At 47.2% G+C, this 18,793-nt stretch overlaps 2 protein-coding genes and 1 long non-coding RNA gene across 3 annotated transcripts in view; 1 reads left to right on the forward strand and 2 right to left on the reverse strand.

Moving 5' to 3' along the window:
• The window catches only part of LOC144110653 (uncharacterized), a 462,868-nt gene that overhangs the window by 317,436 nt on the left and 126,639 nt on the right, over positions 1–18,793 (forward strand). The window lies entirely within an intron of this gene.
• Positions 3,756–6,817, reverse strand: LOC144110323 (beta-galactosidase-1-like protein). Its single transcript, XM_077643176.1, has 2 exons — positions 5,308–6,817; positions 3,756–4,299 (listed from the first exon to the last, which is right to left on the reverse strand). The coding sequence occupies exons 1-2, from the start codon at positions 6,808–6,810 to the stop codon at positions 3,874–3,876; spliced, it is 1,929 nt and encodes a 642-aa protein (XP_077499302.1). The 5' UTR covers positions 6,811–6,817; the 3' UTR covers positions 3,756–3,873.
• On the reverse strand, positions 8,668–11,590 carry LOC144110103 (beta-galactosidase-1-like protein). The gene is made up of 2 exons (XM_077642918.1): positions 10,031–11,590; positions 8,668–9,259 (listed from the first exon to the last, which is right to left on the reverse strand). Exons 1-2 carry the CDS (start codon positions 11,510–11,512, stop codon positions 8,816–8,818), a joined length of 1,926 nt encoding a protein of 641 aa, XP_077499044.1. The 5' UTR covers positions 11,513–11,590; the 3' UTR covers positions 8,668–8,815.

An 18,793-nucleotide genomic window follows, 5' to 3' on the forward strand; every position in this document is an offset into this window, starting at 1 on the left:
CATGTGAAGCGGAAATTTGCCGGAGGTTCTTTTAACAGAAAAAAAATATAAACACATGACACACACAAAAATATAGACGTCATGAAAGAACCAGTGAGGTTTCTCGTTTTGTAGCAGTTCTACTCTTTCCACGTTTCATTCATTCGTTGCTTTCTCTGACTTCTTTCTTTTGTTTCGCTCGTAAGTGAGGGCAGGGCTGGTAGCTAGGAAGGGATGTAATTTGCCGGCCGTCTAAAAAAAAATGGGCTTGAAGTGAACAGCCTTAGTTTTAAATGTGTAAAACGGGATTTTATGAAGAAATTAATTCGTTCTCCGCTATTGGTTTGCTGTGGCAGTGGCGAGAAATGTGCGTTCACTGAATACTGAACGTCTTGGACCGAATTCTGCGATGGTAACGGGCAGGCTAAAGTTGAAAACTGCGGCTATGTTCTCAGCAGATAGTTCTTTCTAATGTGTCATTTGCAGAATTCAGCCCCGCCGCGGTGGCTCAGGGGTTAGGGCGCTCGACTACTGATCCGGGGATCCCGGGTTCGAACCCGGCCGCGGCGGCTGCGTTTTTATGGAGGAAAAACGCTAAGGCGCCCGTGTGCTGTGCGATGACAGTGCACTTTAAAGATCCCCAGGTGGTCGAAATTATTCCGGAGCCCTCCACTGCGGCACCTCTTTCTTCCTTTCTTCTTTGACTCCCTCCTTTATCCCTTCCCTTACGGTGCGGTTCAGGTGTCCAAAGATATATGAGACAGATACTGCGTCATTTCCTTTCCCCAAAAAACCAATTATAATTATATATATAGCCTTGTAACTGGGCCGCACTGGCATTAACTCGAAAGTTCGAGTTGATGCCAGACTCGATGAAGACTCGAAAGGAGGGGTGCATGGCAAAAAAATGGGAGAGGAGAAAAATGCTGCACAGTAGCAGCTTTACAACGCTTGGGCAGTCGAGGCTACACTGACATGGTGTTTGTTAAAAAATGTTCCCCCTTTACAATTGTACGTAATATGCATATCGCACTTACATATAGGAAATGCAACGGCCCAGTGCGATTTTCCCGAAGAGAATTTCTCGCTTGGGGGCGCCCCTGTTGCGCGCTCGGCGACTTTCTCTTCTTATTTTCGACATGTGCTAATAAATGAAGTACGAAATCCGTAACAAGGCTGGCACATGTCACCTATGTAGGTGACATCCTAAGGAAATTAAATGCTGTCTTTATGCGGAACGTAGTTCTTCTAGCTCAAGTACACGTGTGTTCAACTTCAGGCCCTTGAACTAATTGCAAAAAGCAACAAGGATTGCAATCCGTTCACAGGGGTACGCTACAAAGTGAGCGGCGGGTCCATGCGAGGGTGCAGGCGTACAAGTCGTATACTGCGGTGACGTTGCTAATAGTCCTCTCACATGGGTACCCTACAGGCCTTTTAGAACCAAGGCCGAAAACGGAGCTTTGTGGGCCTTCTTCACCGGTTAAAGTTCATACCACAGTCTTTGAGCCATGGCATCCGTAAAAAACTCTCTCTTATCGCCCGATAGTGTTGCCATGATGAAAATCTCGCGGAGTGTTGAGTCCTACAGCGGGAGCATTCGCAAAGCAAGCGTGCATTCGTTCAATCGCACCTGAAGCTCACTTGGACCACGCACAGTCCCTTACAAATATTTCTTTACATAGTCTATAGATTGTCCACAAACTTCTGTCTATAAAGTTTATAGACCGTCTATAGACAATTCCTAGAGAACAGTGTATAGACAATACAGATCCTCTAGATAGTCTATAGAGAGTCTATAGATTTATGGCCATACACTTTCAGTTGACTTTCGTCAATAGACAGTCTATAGACTATGGATAGACAAAACTAAATATCTATAGGAAGGAAATACAGTATATAAGAAGTCTATAGACTGTCTATAGATCATTTTTGTAAAGGGCGTGTAGTACTAGTACAGTGCATTAGCGGTGCCGGGCCAAAATTGGACGCCTGCTTAGCAGCACTGCACACAAACTTGGGGGAGACCCGAGGCTGTTGTCCTCCTAAGTGCATCATTACTATAGGGTGCGGCAGTTAGTCTTATTTCTTGTTTTGGCTAAGGGCACACATTCTTGACGAACATACAGGGCGGGGATAATTGAGAGTAACAGCGCACGAAATATTAAGCAAGCAATTCGGGGGCTGTGCTATCTACGTCTTTTCCTTCGCAGTTATTTCTTTGTCTGTTCTTTGTTTGTTTTTATCAGTCCCTTTACCAGTTGGAAGGAACTTGAAATCTAATCACAAGTTGGGTATTTCTGACAAGTAAAAAGGAAGTACCAGGGCTGCGGGTGTGGCTACCCTTACATTGCGCTGGTGCAAGGCCTAGTGAGTGGACAAGTGATAGGTAGCGGCCGAGGGACCATCGTCATCCTGCTTCCTCTTTTCCCCTCCCCCCCCCCCCCCCCCACACACTTGGTTCCTTCATGAACCAATGACGTTGTTACCTACCTACCTAGCGCCTTCTGGAGGGCGGTTGGTGTTGGGGAAGCACCTGTAGGGTGGAGGTCGATTGGTTGCTGGTGGGTGGCGGCTCCTGGACGGTGAAGGTTGGTGGAGGGATAAGAGGGATGGGTATTGGGTGATGGCTTTTTGGGTGGATGCTGCTGGGTCCAGCTTCTGAATGGCGAGGGTGGGTTGTTTGGTGGTGCGAGGAGGATTCTGGAGGGTGGAAATAGGGGAAGGTCATAGGCGGGTAGGTAGTTGACGGAGGCCTCCTTGAGGGTGGCGGCGTCATCTGAAAACAGGTGAACCGATCTTGCCAAAGTGAGGCTATAGTAATACGAAGCATGAAAAAGCCCATCATGCAGCTCTTGGTATAAGGATGCAATTGCTTGCTCTTCGCGCCTGGGATATGTTTGTCTGCAAGTGCTCGGTAAATTTATTCATGTCGCAAAGCACATCATCCGCTTAACTTGGAACAAGGGTCTTTGAATGTAAAAGTATAGTGAAGTGCAGTTTCTAACTCGTCGAAGTGGAATGGAAAATGCTTTCTTTTAGGAGCAAAAATCGCTGTACTCCATTAATAACAATTCTTGATCGTTTATACTCCTTTTATAGCCCTTTGGGGAACTTTAATGTTTATTTATTGGCATTTATTGGCTTTCGCACAGGTCTATTCCAAGCGACGCCGCACAGCGGAGGTTACGGGGGCCTGGTTTCGTTTGCGCAACGCATTTCACAACCTTCTTTTGCTGAAAAAAAAAGGATTTTTCAATGTTTTTTTAGAAAATTTCCCGCTGAGTGACTTGGGGCTTAAATTCGTTAAACTTACCACGTTATCCCAAGCTCGCCACAACTCCGAGATAGTGCCCTCGTGAACAAGACCTTACCACCAAGCCAGATATGTATCCTATAACGTTTTAATATTTAGGCACTGAGCCGAAGTTGACACAAATCCTATTTCCTCACATGTTGTGGTCTTTCTAGAGTACAGGAACCAATTGCAAGCGCGCCTCGGGTTTGTCTAAGGTCAGAGGTCGCGTGGTAGTAAACGAAGAAGTTCCCGGGCCATTCGGTAGACTTACTGCGCGGCTATTGGCTCCATGTGACATTAAATCGGAAACAGGGCTGTTTTTCTTACTATCCTATGACTCCAGAGCGACGCAGGTTAAATGGCATCCCATACCCCAGCTGAGCTACCACAGCACAACGCGGCAAATGGGGCTGAGCATTTTAGAAAAAGCTTTTTTATTCGGTTGAATACGGAGCATCAATGCCCACTCTGTCCAGCGCCATTTATAAAAGGGAATTAGAACTCGAGGCAGGGGCTGCACTGTTGGTCGGCATTTCGCGGTAGCTCAGCGGGGCTCGCTGACTTCAAGTGTCATCTGGGGCCACGATCAAGAGCCTCTAACTCTCATAGTCCAAGAAGGGCTTGTCGACAAAGCTGACCCCGCGTTGACCTCGTCGGGGTAATTCGTCGACCTCCATCACGACAATGCTGTTCTCTTTCGGGTACGGCTGCAAGAATACGGCAGGCACGTACAGCCTCACTTGAGGCCCAAGCTTGGGCCAGTACCGGCCAAGGTTGATGCCGTTGACAAAGACAACGCCCTTTGTGTAGTTCGAAGGGTCCAGGTAGGTGTCCAGCAGCCGCTGCCCCTGAGGTAACACGAAGGAGCCGTGAAAGAAACACGGTGCGCGTTTGCAGCCTTTCCTTCGGCTTCCAGCCAGGAAGCGTATTAGCTCCAAGATGTCCCTGGTTCGCGTCAGCGGTACCGCCTCCATGGTCCAGCCGGTCACATTGAATCTGTCTGCGGTCACTCTTCTGATTCCCTGTAACGGAGAATACCAACACTGTCAGGTTGGTGGCATAGTATGGTGTGGGGTTAAATGAAGAAGAGGTGTAGTAATCGTCCCACTCAAGGTTGACACCGAACCGCGTCGTGAGGGAAGGTATGGGGTGAAAGGAGTGAGAGAGAAAATGGAGTCGCCATGGTGGACGTCTTGGGATTGTTTTCAGCCTGCTGGGGAAACTGCAGTAACATCTCCCCGCACATTGCACACGAGCGTTTTTTTTTTGTTTTTTTTGCCTCCACCGATGTATGGCCACCGCTATACAAGCTTGCATTCCGTGACCTCTGGCTGATATTGCGCACAGATGTTGATGTGGAGGCTTCGCGCTGTACTGTGGGCTGGCATCAAGTGGTGCCGAAAAGGAGGCGACTCTATGCTGTGAAAACAGCGCAAGACATGCGGCGAAGAGTGCTTCAAGAAATAAAGGCCAATTACGTACAGGGTAATTCGAATGATATGAGCGCTAGCTATGAAAGCGTAACCACGATTTAATTTCATTTGCTCAAAATCAACCCCGCTCATTCAGTCTGATCCGGCCTTCCTCCCAACTCTCTCGTCCTCGGTGAATCAAAATTCCTCGAAAGCCAGCACGCAGGAACCGAAGATAACAGGGCAACAGTTATGTTCAGAGAACGTTGCTTAAGTAATTAGTAATGCAAGTAATTGTTTTTCAAAAGTAATTTTGATGGGCATCCTTTATAAAAATAATCTATAGACAGTCTATAGACGTTTTATAGAATATATTGCATTCCTATAGATATTTGTGTGTATTCATAGTTTATAGACTGTCTAGACAAGTCTACTAAGAGTGTATGGTCATAAGTCTATAGATTGTCTATAGGCTATCTGTAGGATTTGTATTGCCCATAGACTATTCTCTAGAATTTGTCTATATAAGAAAGTATTCAGACTTTATAGACAGAAGTCTATGGAAAGCCTATAAAGTGTCTAAAAACTTGTTGTAAGGGATGGTTGCAGTGTCCTCACCTTTGGGTCCTTGTTCTTAGGGCCGAAGTCTTCCCGTCCCATGTTTTCAACTAATATGGACAACTTTTCGTGTCCTCTCTTCAGGGGGACGTTGGCACACACTTTGGCCTTCTCGCCCTCGTTGAAGATGAATGATTGGAATATGTGGCGATCGCGTCTCACGAACAAGTGCGCCCGGTCGCGCAGCCCGTGGAGCGTGACGTTGTATATACCGGAGCGACGCACCTTAGTCCTCGCTTTGTACATCACGAAGCCAAAGTCCTGGCCAAACTCTTCGAACGTCATTGGATATTCACTCCTTGCTTGCTTCAGCAAACGTTTCCTTCTAAAGTGCTGCATCACTTTGTCGAGTGGAGTTCCTTCGTCCAGAAGCACCGCGCCGAGGTTGAGCTTGGGTGTTCGAGCCGGAAGCTTTCCCTTTGGAACTGGCATATAGTTGCGGATCACTTTTCTTATCTGGAAGTAGTAAGGTCGGGGGTCGCCATCTTCCGCAAGCGGCGCGCCGTAGTCGTAGCTGCTGACAAGAGGAGATTCATTGCTCGTGCCTGCCTTGAACCCGAAGCTGGTTCCGCCGTGGTACATATAAAACACCACATTGGCACCCCTCTCCATCAGCTCCTTGAAGGTCCTTACGGTCTTTCTCGGATCTTCGACGTTATGACGGTAGCCCCAATAGTCCATCCAACCAGTGTAGTACTCTGGTATAAGAATTGGACCACCGGGTTTCACCATGGCTTTACGGATCTCCTCGAACGCGTCGGTGATGTTGGACTTGGCGTTAAGGTTGCCGGCCACGAGGACGTCGCGGACCTTGTCGCATTCGTATCTGGACTGCACCGGGGAGTCGCTTCTGAACATGACCACGTCTTTGCCCAGAAGGCTCTCCTGTAGAGACAGCATGAACTCCATGTATTTGGGATCGCAGTAGCCGTCCAAGTGACCGTACTCGTTTTCCAGTTGAACCAGGATGATGGGCCCGCCATTCTTGTACAGGTACGGGACCAGCATGGGGAAGAGGACGCCGAACCACTTCTTCACTTCTTGCACGTACTCTCTCTGCAAAGTGCGGTACCGTATGTGCGGGTGTTTTCTCACTAGCCAGTACGGATAGCCGGCGTTGTCGATCTCTCCACAGACGAAAGGCCCCGGCCTCACAACAGCTAAGAGGTCAGCCTTCTTCACGGCTTCCAAGAAGGCGGTCAGGTCGTAGATGTCGAGGAAGTTGTATACACCGGGTTCCGGCTCGTGGCCGCTCCAGTCGATGTAGAAGTCCACGACGTTAAGGCCTCCCATTCGTAGCTTGTGCAACCGGTCGTCCCAGTAAGGCTTTGGCACCCGGAAGTAGTGCATGGCACCTCCTACTATCTGAAAGGGCTGGCCATCCTTCAAGAACGTGTGCCTTTCGTAGTCAATAGAGAACGTTCGGGCACACTCCGATCGCCCGAGGTAAACAATTAGGCAGCTCACTTTGAGCAGCGAAAATATCGATCTCATTTCAGGCATCCTGTTACCCCAGCCACACCTGCCTTCACGGGACACTTGTTGTGTGCAGTGCCGTTTCCCCGTCTACTTTCTTACCATTTTCTTCTCTTTATTTTTTTGTTTCCCAGCGAAATTCACCAGCACCTGTGGCTACTCACTCCCTGCTTCCGACAGTCCCTGTCTTGTCGGTCGTTATTTCTTTCCAGGGTTCAGGCTTTTGAATGGGCTCCATGGAAGAGCGAATAGACACCCACCTGTCTCTCGAACAGGTCGTCATATAGCTACAATCTTTCTGGCGCCGTCTCTTTATTCACCGAATTCCAATTTTTGCTTAGAAGTAACTGGACGTATCGGGCCTATTTTAGAGCACCTGTCGCGAGCCAAAAACGAATGCCATAAACCACGAGGAACACACTCTGCAACCGACATTCTTGCACGGAGTTAACAGAATGCGGGTGCGTCGTATAAACACCACGCTCGAAACTTATAGGTTCGATTCCGTCGCTACCAACTTGCACTAGGATGCGTTTTCAGAGCTTCGTCTGAGTCGTAAATGTCGTTGCATAGCTCAGTTTTTGCGTAGCAGATGAAAATGCAGCTCTTATTTATATTCGGCAGCCAGCCAGCGGTCTCTATTTTTTTTTTCTCAACGTTATCCCTGCTGTCTTTCGGCCAAGTCGAGTGCTTCTTCTGGGAAGTGCGTAGCAAGGCCCGTTCCTTCTCGTGATATATGCAGCTGCGGTTGACATTATGCACCTGTTCACTTCGTGCATGAGCAGATGTGTGCAGCTACTGGAGTGTCTGTACACCGGGCAGTACGAAAACCGCCGGCTTCTTAGCCCTCCCCTAGACGCAAATGTCGCTGGCGTCCATGTGCAAAGTTATTAAAAAGTTTAAAGCGGATGTAACATTTTCTAGTGGAAAAGTTCATTAGCCCACACGATTACGACAAGGAACCGACACAAAAACTTGGACGACGTGTAACGTCGTTTTAGTGGCTGTTTTAGATTCACGAGTCCACCTTATCTTTAATTCACGGAACGACTCACGCCATAACTCAGTTTAGTATTACAGCCTGACACTAGTACGTTTGACGAAAGACTGCGCACCTTTCATGTCTATGTCACACCGCAGTGGTGGCCTTGTGGTTCGAACAGCCACCTCGCATGCGGGAGATGCGGTTCTCGATCCCCGGCGCCGCCGAGTACTCACCTGTGATACAATGGGTACCAGCTTTCCCCTGGTCTGGTGCTCGGCTTCTTTAGCGTAAATTGCTTGGGAAATTGGTCTTTGACCCCACCTTGAGTAGATCGAAACGCCTTCTGTCATGATTCTCTTTGGTCACAGATGCATTTGTGCCACAAAAATTTATCATCATCATCATCATCATCATGTCTCTGTCAGCAGGAGTGTTAAGTGTTCATGCACGAATCTGCGAACAAGAGGTTTCTTTCGTCGTTGAAATCGAGATAGCGCTGGGACACCTCACGCAGCACAGTCCTGAGCAACAGGACAGGAAAGAAACTTTTCGCAAAAAATTGCGAATTTGTGGTAATTTATTCTCTAAATTTGAGAATGAAGGCGAAAACTAGTTAGAAAGCAGAAAAAAACTGAGCGCATAATTATGGAGAAATCAAGAAATGAATGCTCAAACTTTGTTCCTTCTCAAACTGCTCAAGACTGTACATAGTATTCCCTGCTACTCAGTGCCCACGACGGCGATATGCAGAGCATGGATAAAATTACTTCCCCCACTGATTTCAGCATGTCTGAAACAACTAGAGACATTCCTCTGATTCGCCATCTATCTCCTGAGAAACTTCCCTGTGACGTCCCCCTCTAAAAACTTTGATTCGAAAAAGAAACATTTTGCCTGAATAGATAACGAGTGCCACACGCAGAACAAAATGTTTATTGTGCAAATACTTGAGAGTGCCGCTCAGTTCAACGGGATGACAATGTGTTACGACGATTAAGCACTGTTCACAAAACGTGTCCACATTTCCGTTATCGCGTCGCCCTACTCCTAAGGGTGTGGTCTTCCCGTCTCGGCAGTGAGATACGGCCTGTCGCTGAAGCTGACTCCATGATCACCTTTCTCGTTGCGAATGCCCTCCAGCTCGAACATGATCAGCTTGTTCTCTTCAGGGTGCGGTCTCAGGAAGACTCCCGGAACGTACAACCTGATCTGCGGCCCGGCAGCCGGCCAGTAGCGGCCGAGGTTGATGCCGTTGATGAAGGCGATGCCCTTGGTGTAGTTGGACGGATCGAGAAAGGTGTCCAGAGGCTTCTTTCCCTCGGGAAGCGTAAACGTTGCGTAGTAGAAGCGTGGCGTGCTGTTGTCACCTTTGTCACCCTTTTGCTCTAGAAGATTCATGAGCTCGCTGATGTCCCTGTTCTGAGTCAGTGGCAGCGCCTCCATCTCCCACCCTGTGATGTTCACGTCGTTCACGGTGACATTCAGTATGCCCTGCTCAAAATAACAAACAGTAAAGTACACTGCGTTAGAGTCGACGCCCTGTCGAAAGAAACGGCAGACAAATACGGCAAAATGTTTTCTTGTTTTGTCGTGACGGCAGATTTTGTTTCTTTTATTTATTTATTCATTCATTCATTCATTCATTCATTCATTTATTTATTTATTTATTTATTTATTTATTTGGACACAATCTAGGCCTAAGCTTTTGCCTAAGCAGGAGAGGCTTACAAATGCAATCATACAACAAAAAGAACACACGCTAACGCGAGAAAGTACATGTGGGAAACAATCCACTTCTGAGAAAAAAAACATGACAAAAATTGTTAGGCAATAAGTTTGTTTTGTCGGAACGAGGGATTTTTCTGCTGTTTTGTAATATTTTTGAAGTACTGTAGTTTTTCTCTAGTAGTTTAGAACTTTAGGAACATTTCTTGTGATGCAAGAAGTTTTCAAATTTGAGTTTAAATTGTTATTAAGTGTTTAATATTTCCGGGTTGCGGCTAAAAACCGTAGGGCTACATTATAATTTCCTGCCAGCTGTCACTCACTAAAGGATAACTTTTTCTTTGATCTCAGTAGATTTCAAATGCGCCTGTGTATGTACTTTCTATCTGCAGGTATTTTTATGTACCGCATGGAGACTCTTAACGTGTGCTCTAACTAGATCTCTCGTCTGGAGAGTTCACTGGAGCGGTGCAGCAACCGATCTTAGGCCACGTTTGCGAGGAACAGCGGAGTAGGAGAAGACTTGGGGAGGCTCACCTTCGGGTCGCGGTTCTTCGGACCGAAGTCCTCGCGTCCCATGTTTTCCACCAGAATGGAGATCTTCTCTCCCTGCTTAAGACTGACGGTCACGTTCTGCTTCACATCTAGGCGGCTAGTGTCAAAGCAGCGCATCAGGTGGCGCTCCTCCCGAATAAACAGCTGCGCCATGTCACGGAGCCCATGCAGTACCATTAAGTACTCCCCATCCAAATCCTCAGGCACCTTAGTTTTGTATACGAGGAACCCAAAGTCTTGACCGAGCTCCTCGAAGGTCATCGGATATGTAGAAGTCGCTCGCTTAAGCCATTTCTTGTCCCGAAAGTGGTCCATGACGTCTTTAAGCAACAAGCTGCGAGACGTCTCCACGGCGTCTAGTTTCATCTTCGGAGATCCTTTGGGAAGCTTCCCCTGCTTGAGTGGTATGTACTTGCCGATTGCAGTTCGTAGAGTAAAATAGTAAGCCTTGGGATCACCGTCCTCACCTATGGGGGCGTCGTAGTCGTAACTAGTAACGAGCGGTGATTCGCTGCTTGTGGCTGCCTTGAAGCCGAAGTTGGTTCCTCCGTGGTACATGTAGAAGATGACGTTGCCACCGTGTTCCATCATCTTCTCGAAGGTGCCGATGACTGCTGGCGGGTAGGCGGGGTTGTGGTTCCAGCCCCAGTAATCCATCCAGCCCGTGTAGTATTCGCCTATGACCACCGGTGCTCCCTGTTTCACCTGGGCCTTGCGGATGATCTCGAAGGCCGCGGGCACGTCAGCCTTGGGGTCGCAGTTGCCGGCGACAAGTATATCACGCACTTTGTCGCACTCATACCTACTCATGACCGGGGCGTCGGTGCGGAACATCACGACGTCTTTTCCAAGCAGCCTCTCCTGAAGGGACAGCATGAACTCCATTAACTTCGGGTCGCAGAAGCCGTCCAGGTGACCGTACTCGTTTTCTACTTGGACCATGATTATGGGCCCGCCGTTTTTGTACAGAAACGGCTCAATCATGGGGAGCAACTTTTCGAACCACTTGGTAACCTCTTGCGTGTATCCTTTCTCCATGGTGCGGTACTGCATGTTAGGGTACTTGCGTAAAAGCCAGTAAGGGAAGCCGGCGTTGTCGATCTCGCCGCAGATGAACGGACCTGGTCGCAGTATGGCCAAGAGGTCCGCCTTCTTGATGGCCTCCAGGAATGCGACCACGTCGTAGTTGTCGATGAAGTTGTACTGACCGGGTTCGGGCTCGTGGCCACTCCAGTCGATGTAGAAGTCTATGACGTTGGGACCGCCCATCCTCAAGGTGTGCAGCCGGTCATCCCAGTAGGCCCTGGGAATCCGGAAGTAGTGCATCGCGCCTCCGACGAACCGGAAGGGCTTGCCGTCCTTCATGAACGTCTGTTTCTCGTAATCGATCGTGAAAGACCTCTCGGCGTGCGACGGTGGTCCAGGAAAAAGCACAACTAGAGCAGCGAGCAGGCAAGATCTCATCGTCTGGGGCTTCTTGGGAACAAGTCGGGAGATCGAAACCCCAGCGGTATACAGCGAAAAATTGTTGCCTTCACGTCGTGCGTGCGGCGCCTATTTAGTGCGGCGCCTGTTTACTGGGACTTCTCGCCGCGATGAAAACTGCGCGTCCCTCCGTCGCTCGTTGTGGGTACCGGGAGAATTCGCCTATAAAAATGTCTACGAATGGATGTTTTCCTTGCGAGCGGCAGAATGTTTCATTCCTTCGCCGTTTGTCCGGTGTTACGCACGTTTTTCTTTTTCGCATCGGCTCATTAGTCTTCATGCGGTGACTAATTGCTGACTTGCCGTGCGTAGTAAACGTATTGAGGATATTTTTGATTTTGTGCTATTGCCAGCCACCTCGAACGAAACCAAATACAGCCATTACGTCTGAGGTGTGTGTTTAGAAAAGTGGCAGTTATGATTTTTTCTACGCGAACTGATTTGTGTTGTAATACACATAGTTGTTTTTTCAGTTACACGCTTGTTCATTCTGTGAGAGGCCCAGGTCGATCGTGCTGTTTTACAAACGTCATTTTTGCACCGCGGCTGTGTGCTGTGATCAATATGCCTTTCGGAGAAAGAGCATTCAGAGTGGAAATAAACTATATGTCAATTTACAGCTGACTGTTTATGATGCCCATACAACGTATTTACTTTTCTGCGACAGGTGTTCTTCATCTTCCTGCTGTGTTTCGATCCTTTGAGCGAGTTTCTCTGTCCGACATGCTATGCGTGGATTATGAACTCTTCGTAGAAGCCTTTGGGTTCCATATAACAACCCTGAACCTTATGTGATATTTCTCTCATCTTACACATGTGCAAAACTCTTGTCCTCAGAACCTCGTATTTTTTTTTTTGGAATGTTTCGATAACAAACTTACTTTTCGCCCATCTTCCCAAAGTTTTGGAACTGATGCCGATGTCATTTCCCGAACATATTTATTCTAGGTAGCGTAGGTGCCGTGCTGAATCACTCCTCAACGATAGGGCATCCAATAATTTACGCGTACAAGAAGCTCTTTTGAAAAGTGTTTCTATCCTCTGCTTTCCCTTTCTTGCTCCTTTCTCTCCGTCCTATTGTGTGCTCGCTATTTGAAATAGCTTCTACAAAGGAAGGCTGAGTTAGTAAACACACAGATGTACCCCGAGCGACACCCTACCCAATGGAGACGTAGATAGATGACGTACTGTATAGTCGCGAAGCAATGCACATTCCAAAGTGAAACCTGTTTTTGCGGAAAAAAGCAACTGTATTAATTGAGATATCGATTTCATGCTATCAAACTCACAGTTTCTCTCGAACAATTCCTAATAATAAAGAAACACCGATTCAGTGTTGTATTCAGGCACGTTTTTAATATGCAGCTTGCTTTGCTCAATTTTATGCTCCGCTCGAACAACGAGGCATACTTTTCAAACTATTGTCAACGCAGGTATGACTAGTGTCCGGGTAAAGAATGGCAGGAAGGAAACCATTACTGCTGCCTTTGAGCAGCAGCCAAGAGCTAACATTCACAAACGAAACTAAGTAAAAAAAAAAAAACATCGCATGCATGACACCCCACGTGTCCCAGTTTCCAATAACCAGTGCTCTATGCTTGGTTACATCTTCCTACCTCATGAGGCTTGCTGGAATATTCCATGCCAAGAAACGGGAAAAAAAAACTCTTAAGAGGTCTCTGTTGGGAACGCCCAAACGGGTGAGGCGTATTGCTTCATCTCGAATGAATAGAATCATGGTAGGAAGTCGTTAAGGAATTGAGAAAAAGAATGTTAAAGCTTATAAGAAATCAGAGCAAGGTGCGCGTGGTAAGCTATGCGAAGAACAATGGCGCTGCGGTGGGTGACAATGGCTCACTCAGACCGGTAGAACCACGTTCATTTTGTGCTTTTGAGTGAACATTTACTCGATTTTCCACCCACAGAATGCAACGCGCATGCGCTCTTGTTCCATTCACCCCACGTCATTGACTAGTTTTGCACGACATAATGTGTGCGCTTTATCAAAAGTTGGCAAGCGCAGCATGCTTGACACGAACTTGTTCAACGAAGCATCACAAGTATAGCGAGCGATAGAGCAAAAAGTGAACACGAGAGCGACATGCGTAGTGGAGTATAGCTGAAAAATTCACAAGAACGCCTAATTACGCTATGTCTTGGCAATGCGGTTGCATTTGAAACTTTTGAAGCCTTAACCGGAAGTGACTGATGGGGCTTGTGAGACGCAGGTTGCTATTTCCGAGCTCCTTCCGTACACCGCCCGCCAGTTGGATCCAACACTAACTGAACGGACAATTACACCCAGAGGAACTGTCACCGAACGGGTTGCCCCGAAATTGGTTGTGAGACGCTTTCGTGGTTCCTTCGGTTTCTGCTTACTCTCCAACGCCTCCTTGGTTCGGCTTTTGAGGCACACACTGCAAGGTCTTGGCGAGTGCGGTAGCATTAAAAACCTCACCCGGAAACTAATGTGGCGTTGGTCATGAAAATTCGCCCATTGGCTGGACAAGAGAAACGTCACCAAATCGGATAATCCCAATGGCTGGAAGTAAGTGACGTAAGCAGACCGGAAGTGGCATATCACTTTCGGTAAAGGTATCGATAGCTTCTAATGCTACCCTATTGCCAACTCACAAGGTAATTGGGTGTCCCTCTTAATTGTTTGGGCTGGCATTCTGCGGTGCACGTCGCCCTCTTTGCCAGACCTGAACACATCGTAACGCTTGTCCAATAGCAGGTTCTGTTATCGCCGCCGGCCGTTACATACAGTAGTGTCGAAGAGAAAGGCGATGCTGCTTCGCGCTGACAGGCGCTTGACGCCAACCAATGGGCAGCGCCCTTCCCGTTCCTTATCGCCATTTGCTCCCTTTTCCCACCGCATGTCTTCCTTCTGTGCGTGCTGCACGAGATTATTATCGCGGGAGTAGATGGACTAGATGCACCACAAAAAATTGTCATGATATTTCCGCGGTAAAGTAACACGGACAATTGAGCTAGTTGGTACACCTTTGAAAACTTTCGAAAGCGCTGCTACAAGGGACACAAAGAGAAAGACACGAAGTTGATAGTAGCGCTTATCCTTCGTGTCTTTATCTTTGTGTCCCCTGTCGCCGCGCTTTCGAAAGTTTCCGCGGTGGATGCCTTGAATTGCCCGTGCAGGATCTTGTCTACCCAGCCAGTACTAATTCTCCATATTCAGTAGCGACGGGAAAAAACTTGCGGCCCTATAGTCATTCACATAATCACATATTTTACCTTGCGACACATTTTTTTTCTTACTTAATTTCTACTAGCCGACTGATTTAGGTGGGTCGCCTTCCAATGACTACCTGCCGCCCTTGAACGATGCTGGCGACCATTTGACAACCGCCGAGGGCAGCAAACTCTTTCCGCACACATTATTCATGCACTCATGAATACTCACGTGCCAGCACTGTTGCGTCCTTTCACGGAAAATTCGATCTCGGCACGAACGCTCGATAATGTGTTTCGTTAAAGCTTTTGCTACCAAGCGGCCCTCAGCCGACCCGATATCAGACTGGAGTGCAAAGCCAAGGGTGCCGTAAGCACTTCCCAGAAAGATTATGCAATATCTGCATGAAAAATTGCAATGCCGCCTTTAATTGCTGACAACTTATCAAAGCCCTTGGAATTATGCATTAAAGAGGGTGGTGTTGGCGGCGTGACAGTTTTATTAAAGAGCATTTTTTTTTAAGTCAGGAGTTTAGCAGGTGGTGACAAGGTGTCGCAGAGTCAGGTCCAGGGAGGCGAGCCGGATGGCCCAAGAAGGGGATAGGCGAGGGACTGAAGGGCTGTGTGGCAGTCTATAAGGCAGTGTTCTATACCTGCGTATGTGTGTGAACAATTACAGTTCTGGGCTGTGGAAGTGCATCGTCGGTGCAAAACAACGTTTGGCTGGTGTATAAGATTCAACTGACGATTGGGTAATATATCGGGAAATAAATAACGTCAACGATACTGACACTCTCCAGTGAGACCTTAATTTGGTCTCAAACTGGTGCACTACATGGAATATGAAATTGAAATTAAATGTAATTCTTTGCGTGTTTCCCGGACATCTAACGCTCTTCCTTCATATTATCTTGATGGCACTCTTCTTCATTGGGTAAAAACATATAAATACTTAGGAATTCATGTCACTCAAAACTTAACATGGTCTATTCATATTGACTACGTGATTAATAACGCTAACCGTAAGTTAGGATACTTACGTCGCAATTTCTCTGCCGCTCCCTCATCCCTTAAACTTCTACTCTATAAAACACTCATACGTCCTAAACTAGAATACGCAGCATCAATATGGGACCCTACGCATGAAAATCTCACATATTCCTTGGAATTAGTCCAAAATAATTCCGTTAGCTTCATTCTTTCAAATTACAACCTTACGGCAAACATCACAGCCATGAAATCTAACGTCTCACTCTCACCGTTACAATCTAGCAGCAAAATTGGTCGCCTAACACTATTTCACAAGCTATATCATCACGTTGCGGTTCACGACTATTTCATGTCACCCCCCTAATACATTTCACGTCGCATCGATCACCGCCACAAGGTTGGCATCCCAACATGCCACACCAAACCTTCTTTTCAGTCATATCTTCCCCGCACATCTGTGGAATGGAACCGCCTTCCCCCCGATATTGCAGCTATTGCTGATAATAAAATCTTTCATGATGCTGTGGCTAAAATTGTTTATTCTGAAGAAAGGTCATTGTGTGTTATGTCTGCTTCCACTGTATTGTATACATTATTTCTATACTATTTACGTTTTCTGTATGTTGTTATTTGTTTTTTCTAGAGGAAATTTATTTTGTAATATCTATTTTCACTGTATTCTATTTCATTGTTGTTTATCCTAACTAACCCACTCCCCTCTTTATTTATTTATTTATTTATTATTTATTTATTTATTTGTTTGTTTATTTATTTATTTCTACTGCAACAATTCACAGACCACCTCTTTTCACCTCGTTGTTGCCTGTTCATCATGTTGGGATTAAATGTCAGTGGTATGCGTTGAAAAGCGACCAGCGTCCCTGTCCACACCTATATACGTGCAGCACCGACGTCAACGACCACCATGTTAGTGGACGTACAACTATGAGGATACGTGTGCGTGCGCGTTTAATGCTCTTATCACCACTTGCTCCTGTGTGCACTGTGGACAGTGTGTGCAAACCATCTCTGTGTGATTGTCAAAGGGTGCGAGCCACCCTGCATCTCTGCTCTCTGGCCGGGATCCTGTGGCTGCTTTACAATTTGGAGGCATGTCCCGTTCCACTTGCGCGCCGCCCGTTCCGGAAAACACGATGGCAATACGTGCCACAAAAAGCAAGCAATAACCCAAAATCGTATATCCTGATGACAAATCGAGCAGCATCAATTACCTTCGGCGTCTTTGAAAGTTTCTTAAATTGATCAGGTGATCTTCAGTCCTCTATGTGAGCACTTCCGTAGTTTACTACTTGTGTGTCTCGGGTGCCTGTTTGGTGAGCAGAGATTTTAATGCGAAAGCATTGAAGCCCCGTGGGGCCGAAATGCATGTCCGTCATAAAATTAGCGCATTGGCTGGAGTGACGTTACGTCCTCAGACCGTAGCATTCCCATTTGCTGGAGTGAAGTGACGTCACCAGACAAGAAGTGACGTCAGTTCCGGCAAAGGCATCAACAGCTGCTAATGTGCTATCGCATTGACGAGATATAATGCAATGAGATGTCCGTGTGACTTCTTTTCTTTTTCAATTTTTGGAGCATTTCTCTCGAAATTCTCTCTTCTAACAATGGAATAGACAGCCTGTTCCTACTGCGCACAATGGCGCGCCTCCGATTTTGTAAGGCGGCTAAGAACATGCGGCCGTACCGCAGCGGCACGCACTCGTGTGTTCCCTTTTACATTGCGTGCGCATGAACGTTTCGACTCCGAGCGCCGCGAACAGTCCGGCTTCCTTTGCGGGGTCTAGGCAAGTCTTGGTTGGTTGAGTCACCATCGAAGCTAAGCTCTGCTCTTCATTGATGTTAAGGTTGAATTGCTACGAGTCTTGTGTTCTTTTCAAGCGGCCTGCATACAGCACGCCTTCAGAAGGCGGAAGTAGTGCAGAGAATTCGAAACGTAACGAAACCGGTTGGCAGTCATTATTTAGGGAGCGGCTGTTGTGTGGTCAACGCTGAAATGCCTCATCTTTGGTGTACTCTGCCAATGCAATGGGATACTCCGCCGAAGAGAAGCATAAAAAACATCTCAACCGTGCCAGCGTCCGAGCTGCACTGCTTGTCGAGAGCGCTGTGCAATCCGAACCTGATGCCACGCTACTATCTCCGACTTATCTGCTATGGTCTGACCGCAGACAAGGCGGTGCCAGCAGAAGGAAGAAATACATAAGCAACCCGGTGCTTACGAGCTATCACTGGCTGGCTTATCAGAGCGTGTAGAATACGAGGAGGCCATTTCGATCGGCTTCACATCTGTCTGACGTCAAGGCGATTAGGAAATTTCACTTCGTAGAAAAGGAAATCAGTTGAATGCTGCAGCAATTGAGCAGAAAGGACTGCATTGAGTGTGCCCGCACCTGGCCGTTTGAACTGAGCAATTTAAGCATTTGTTTTTCTTTTTCTCAGAATTATTAGTGGGAGTGCAGATTATGTACTTAGGAAGCATAGAGCTCCCCTTTGCACACTGAAATGTTCTCACTGGCCATGTTATTTCTCATTGTTACGAGATGTGATAGGTCCGTGTCAGCTGCATGAGGACTATTATAAGACAGGGAAACGAGTACATCGCCTTTAATTTCTATACCCCGGAGAATCCACTTCAGACTGGCAGAATTGTCGCTATGCCTAATTTCCGGCCGGTGACGGGTCTTAGAGCCATACAATGCAAAACTACTTTTTAAAAGTGTCAATACTACCTTTCTCGCGGCAAGCCTTAAATAAATGCCGTCAACCTTTTCTATACCAGCTTAAAACTACGTCAAATTTAGTCAAGAAGTGAGAAATGCACCATTAAAATAATTTCGTCTGCGCGCAGAGGAGAGTATTGCGGCGCAGCTGCCGGTTCGGTGGCAGAATCCACGGTTTCGGACAAACAATAGCCAAGCCAAGTAGGAAACCGTGTCTTCCCGGCATTCCCGCGGTGAATTAAGTGCTCTTTAAGAAATTCCCGTAGACGGTGGCGCCAGCTTTCCCACTGGTAATATTGAGAAACTGTATGATCCCACACAGGCATGATCATGGCTG

The sequence above is a fragment of the Amblyomma americanum genome, chromosome 11 (genome assembly GCF_052857255.1).
Source record: "Amblyomma americanum isolate KBUSLIRL-KWMA chromosome 11, ASM5285725v1, whole genome shotgun sequence".
In the NCBI taxonomy this organism is placed as follows: domain Eukaryota; kingdom Metazoa; phylum Arthropoda; class Arachnida; order Ixodida; family Ixodidae; genus Amblyomma; species Amblyomma americanum.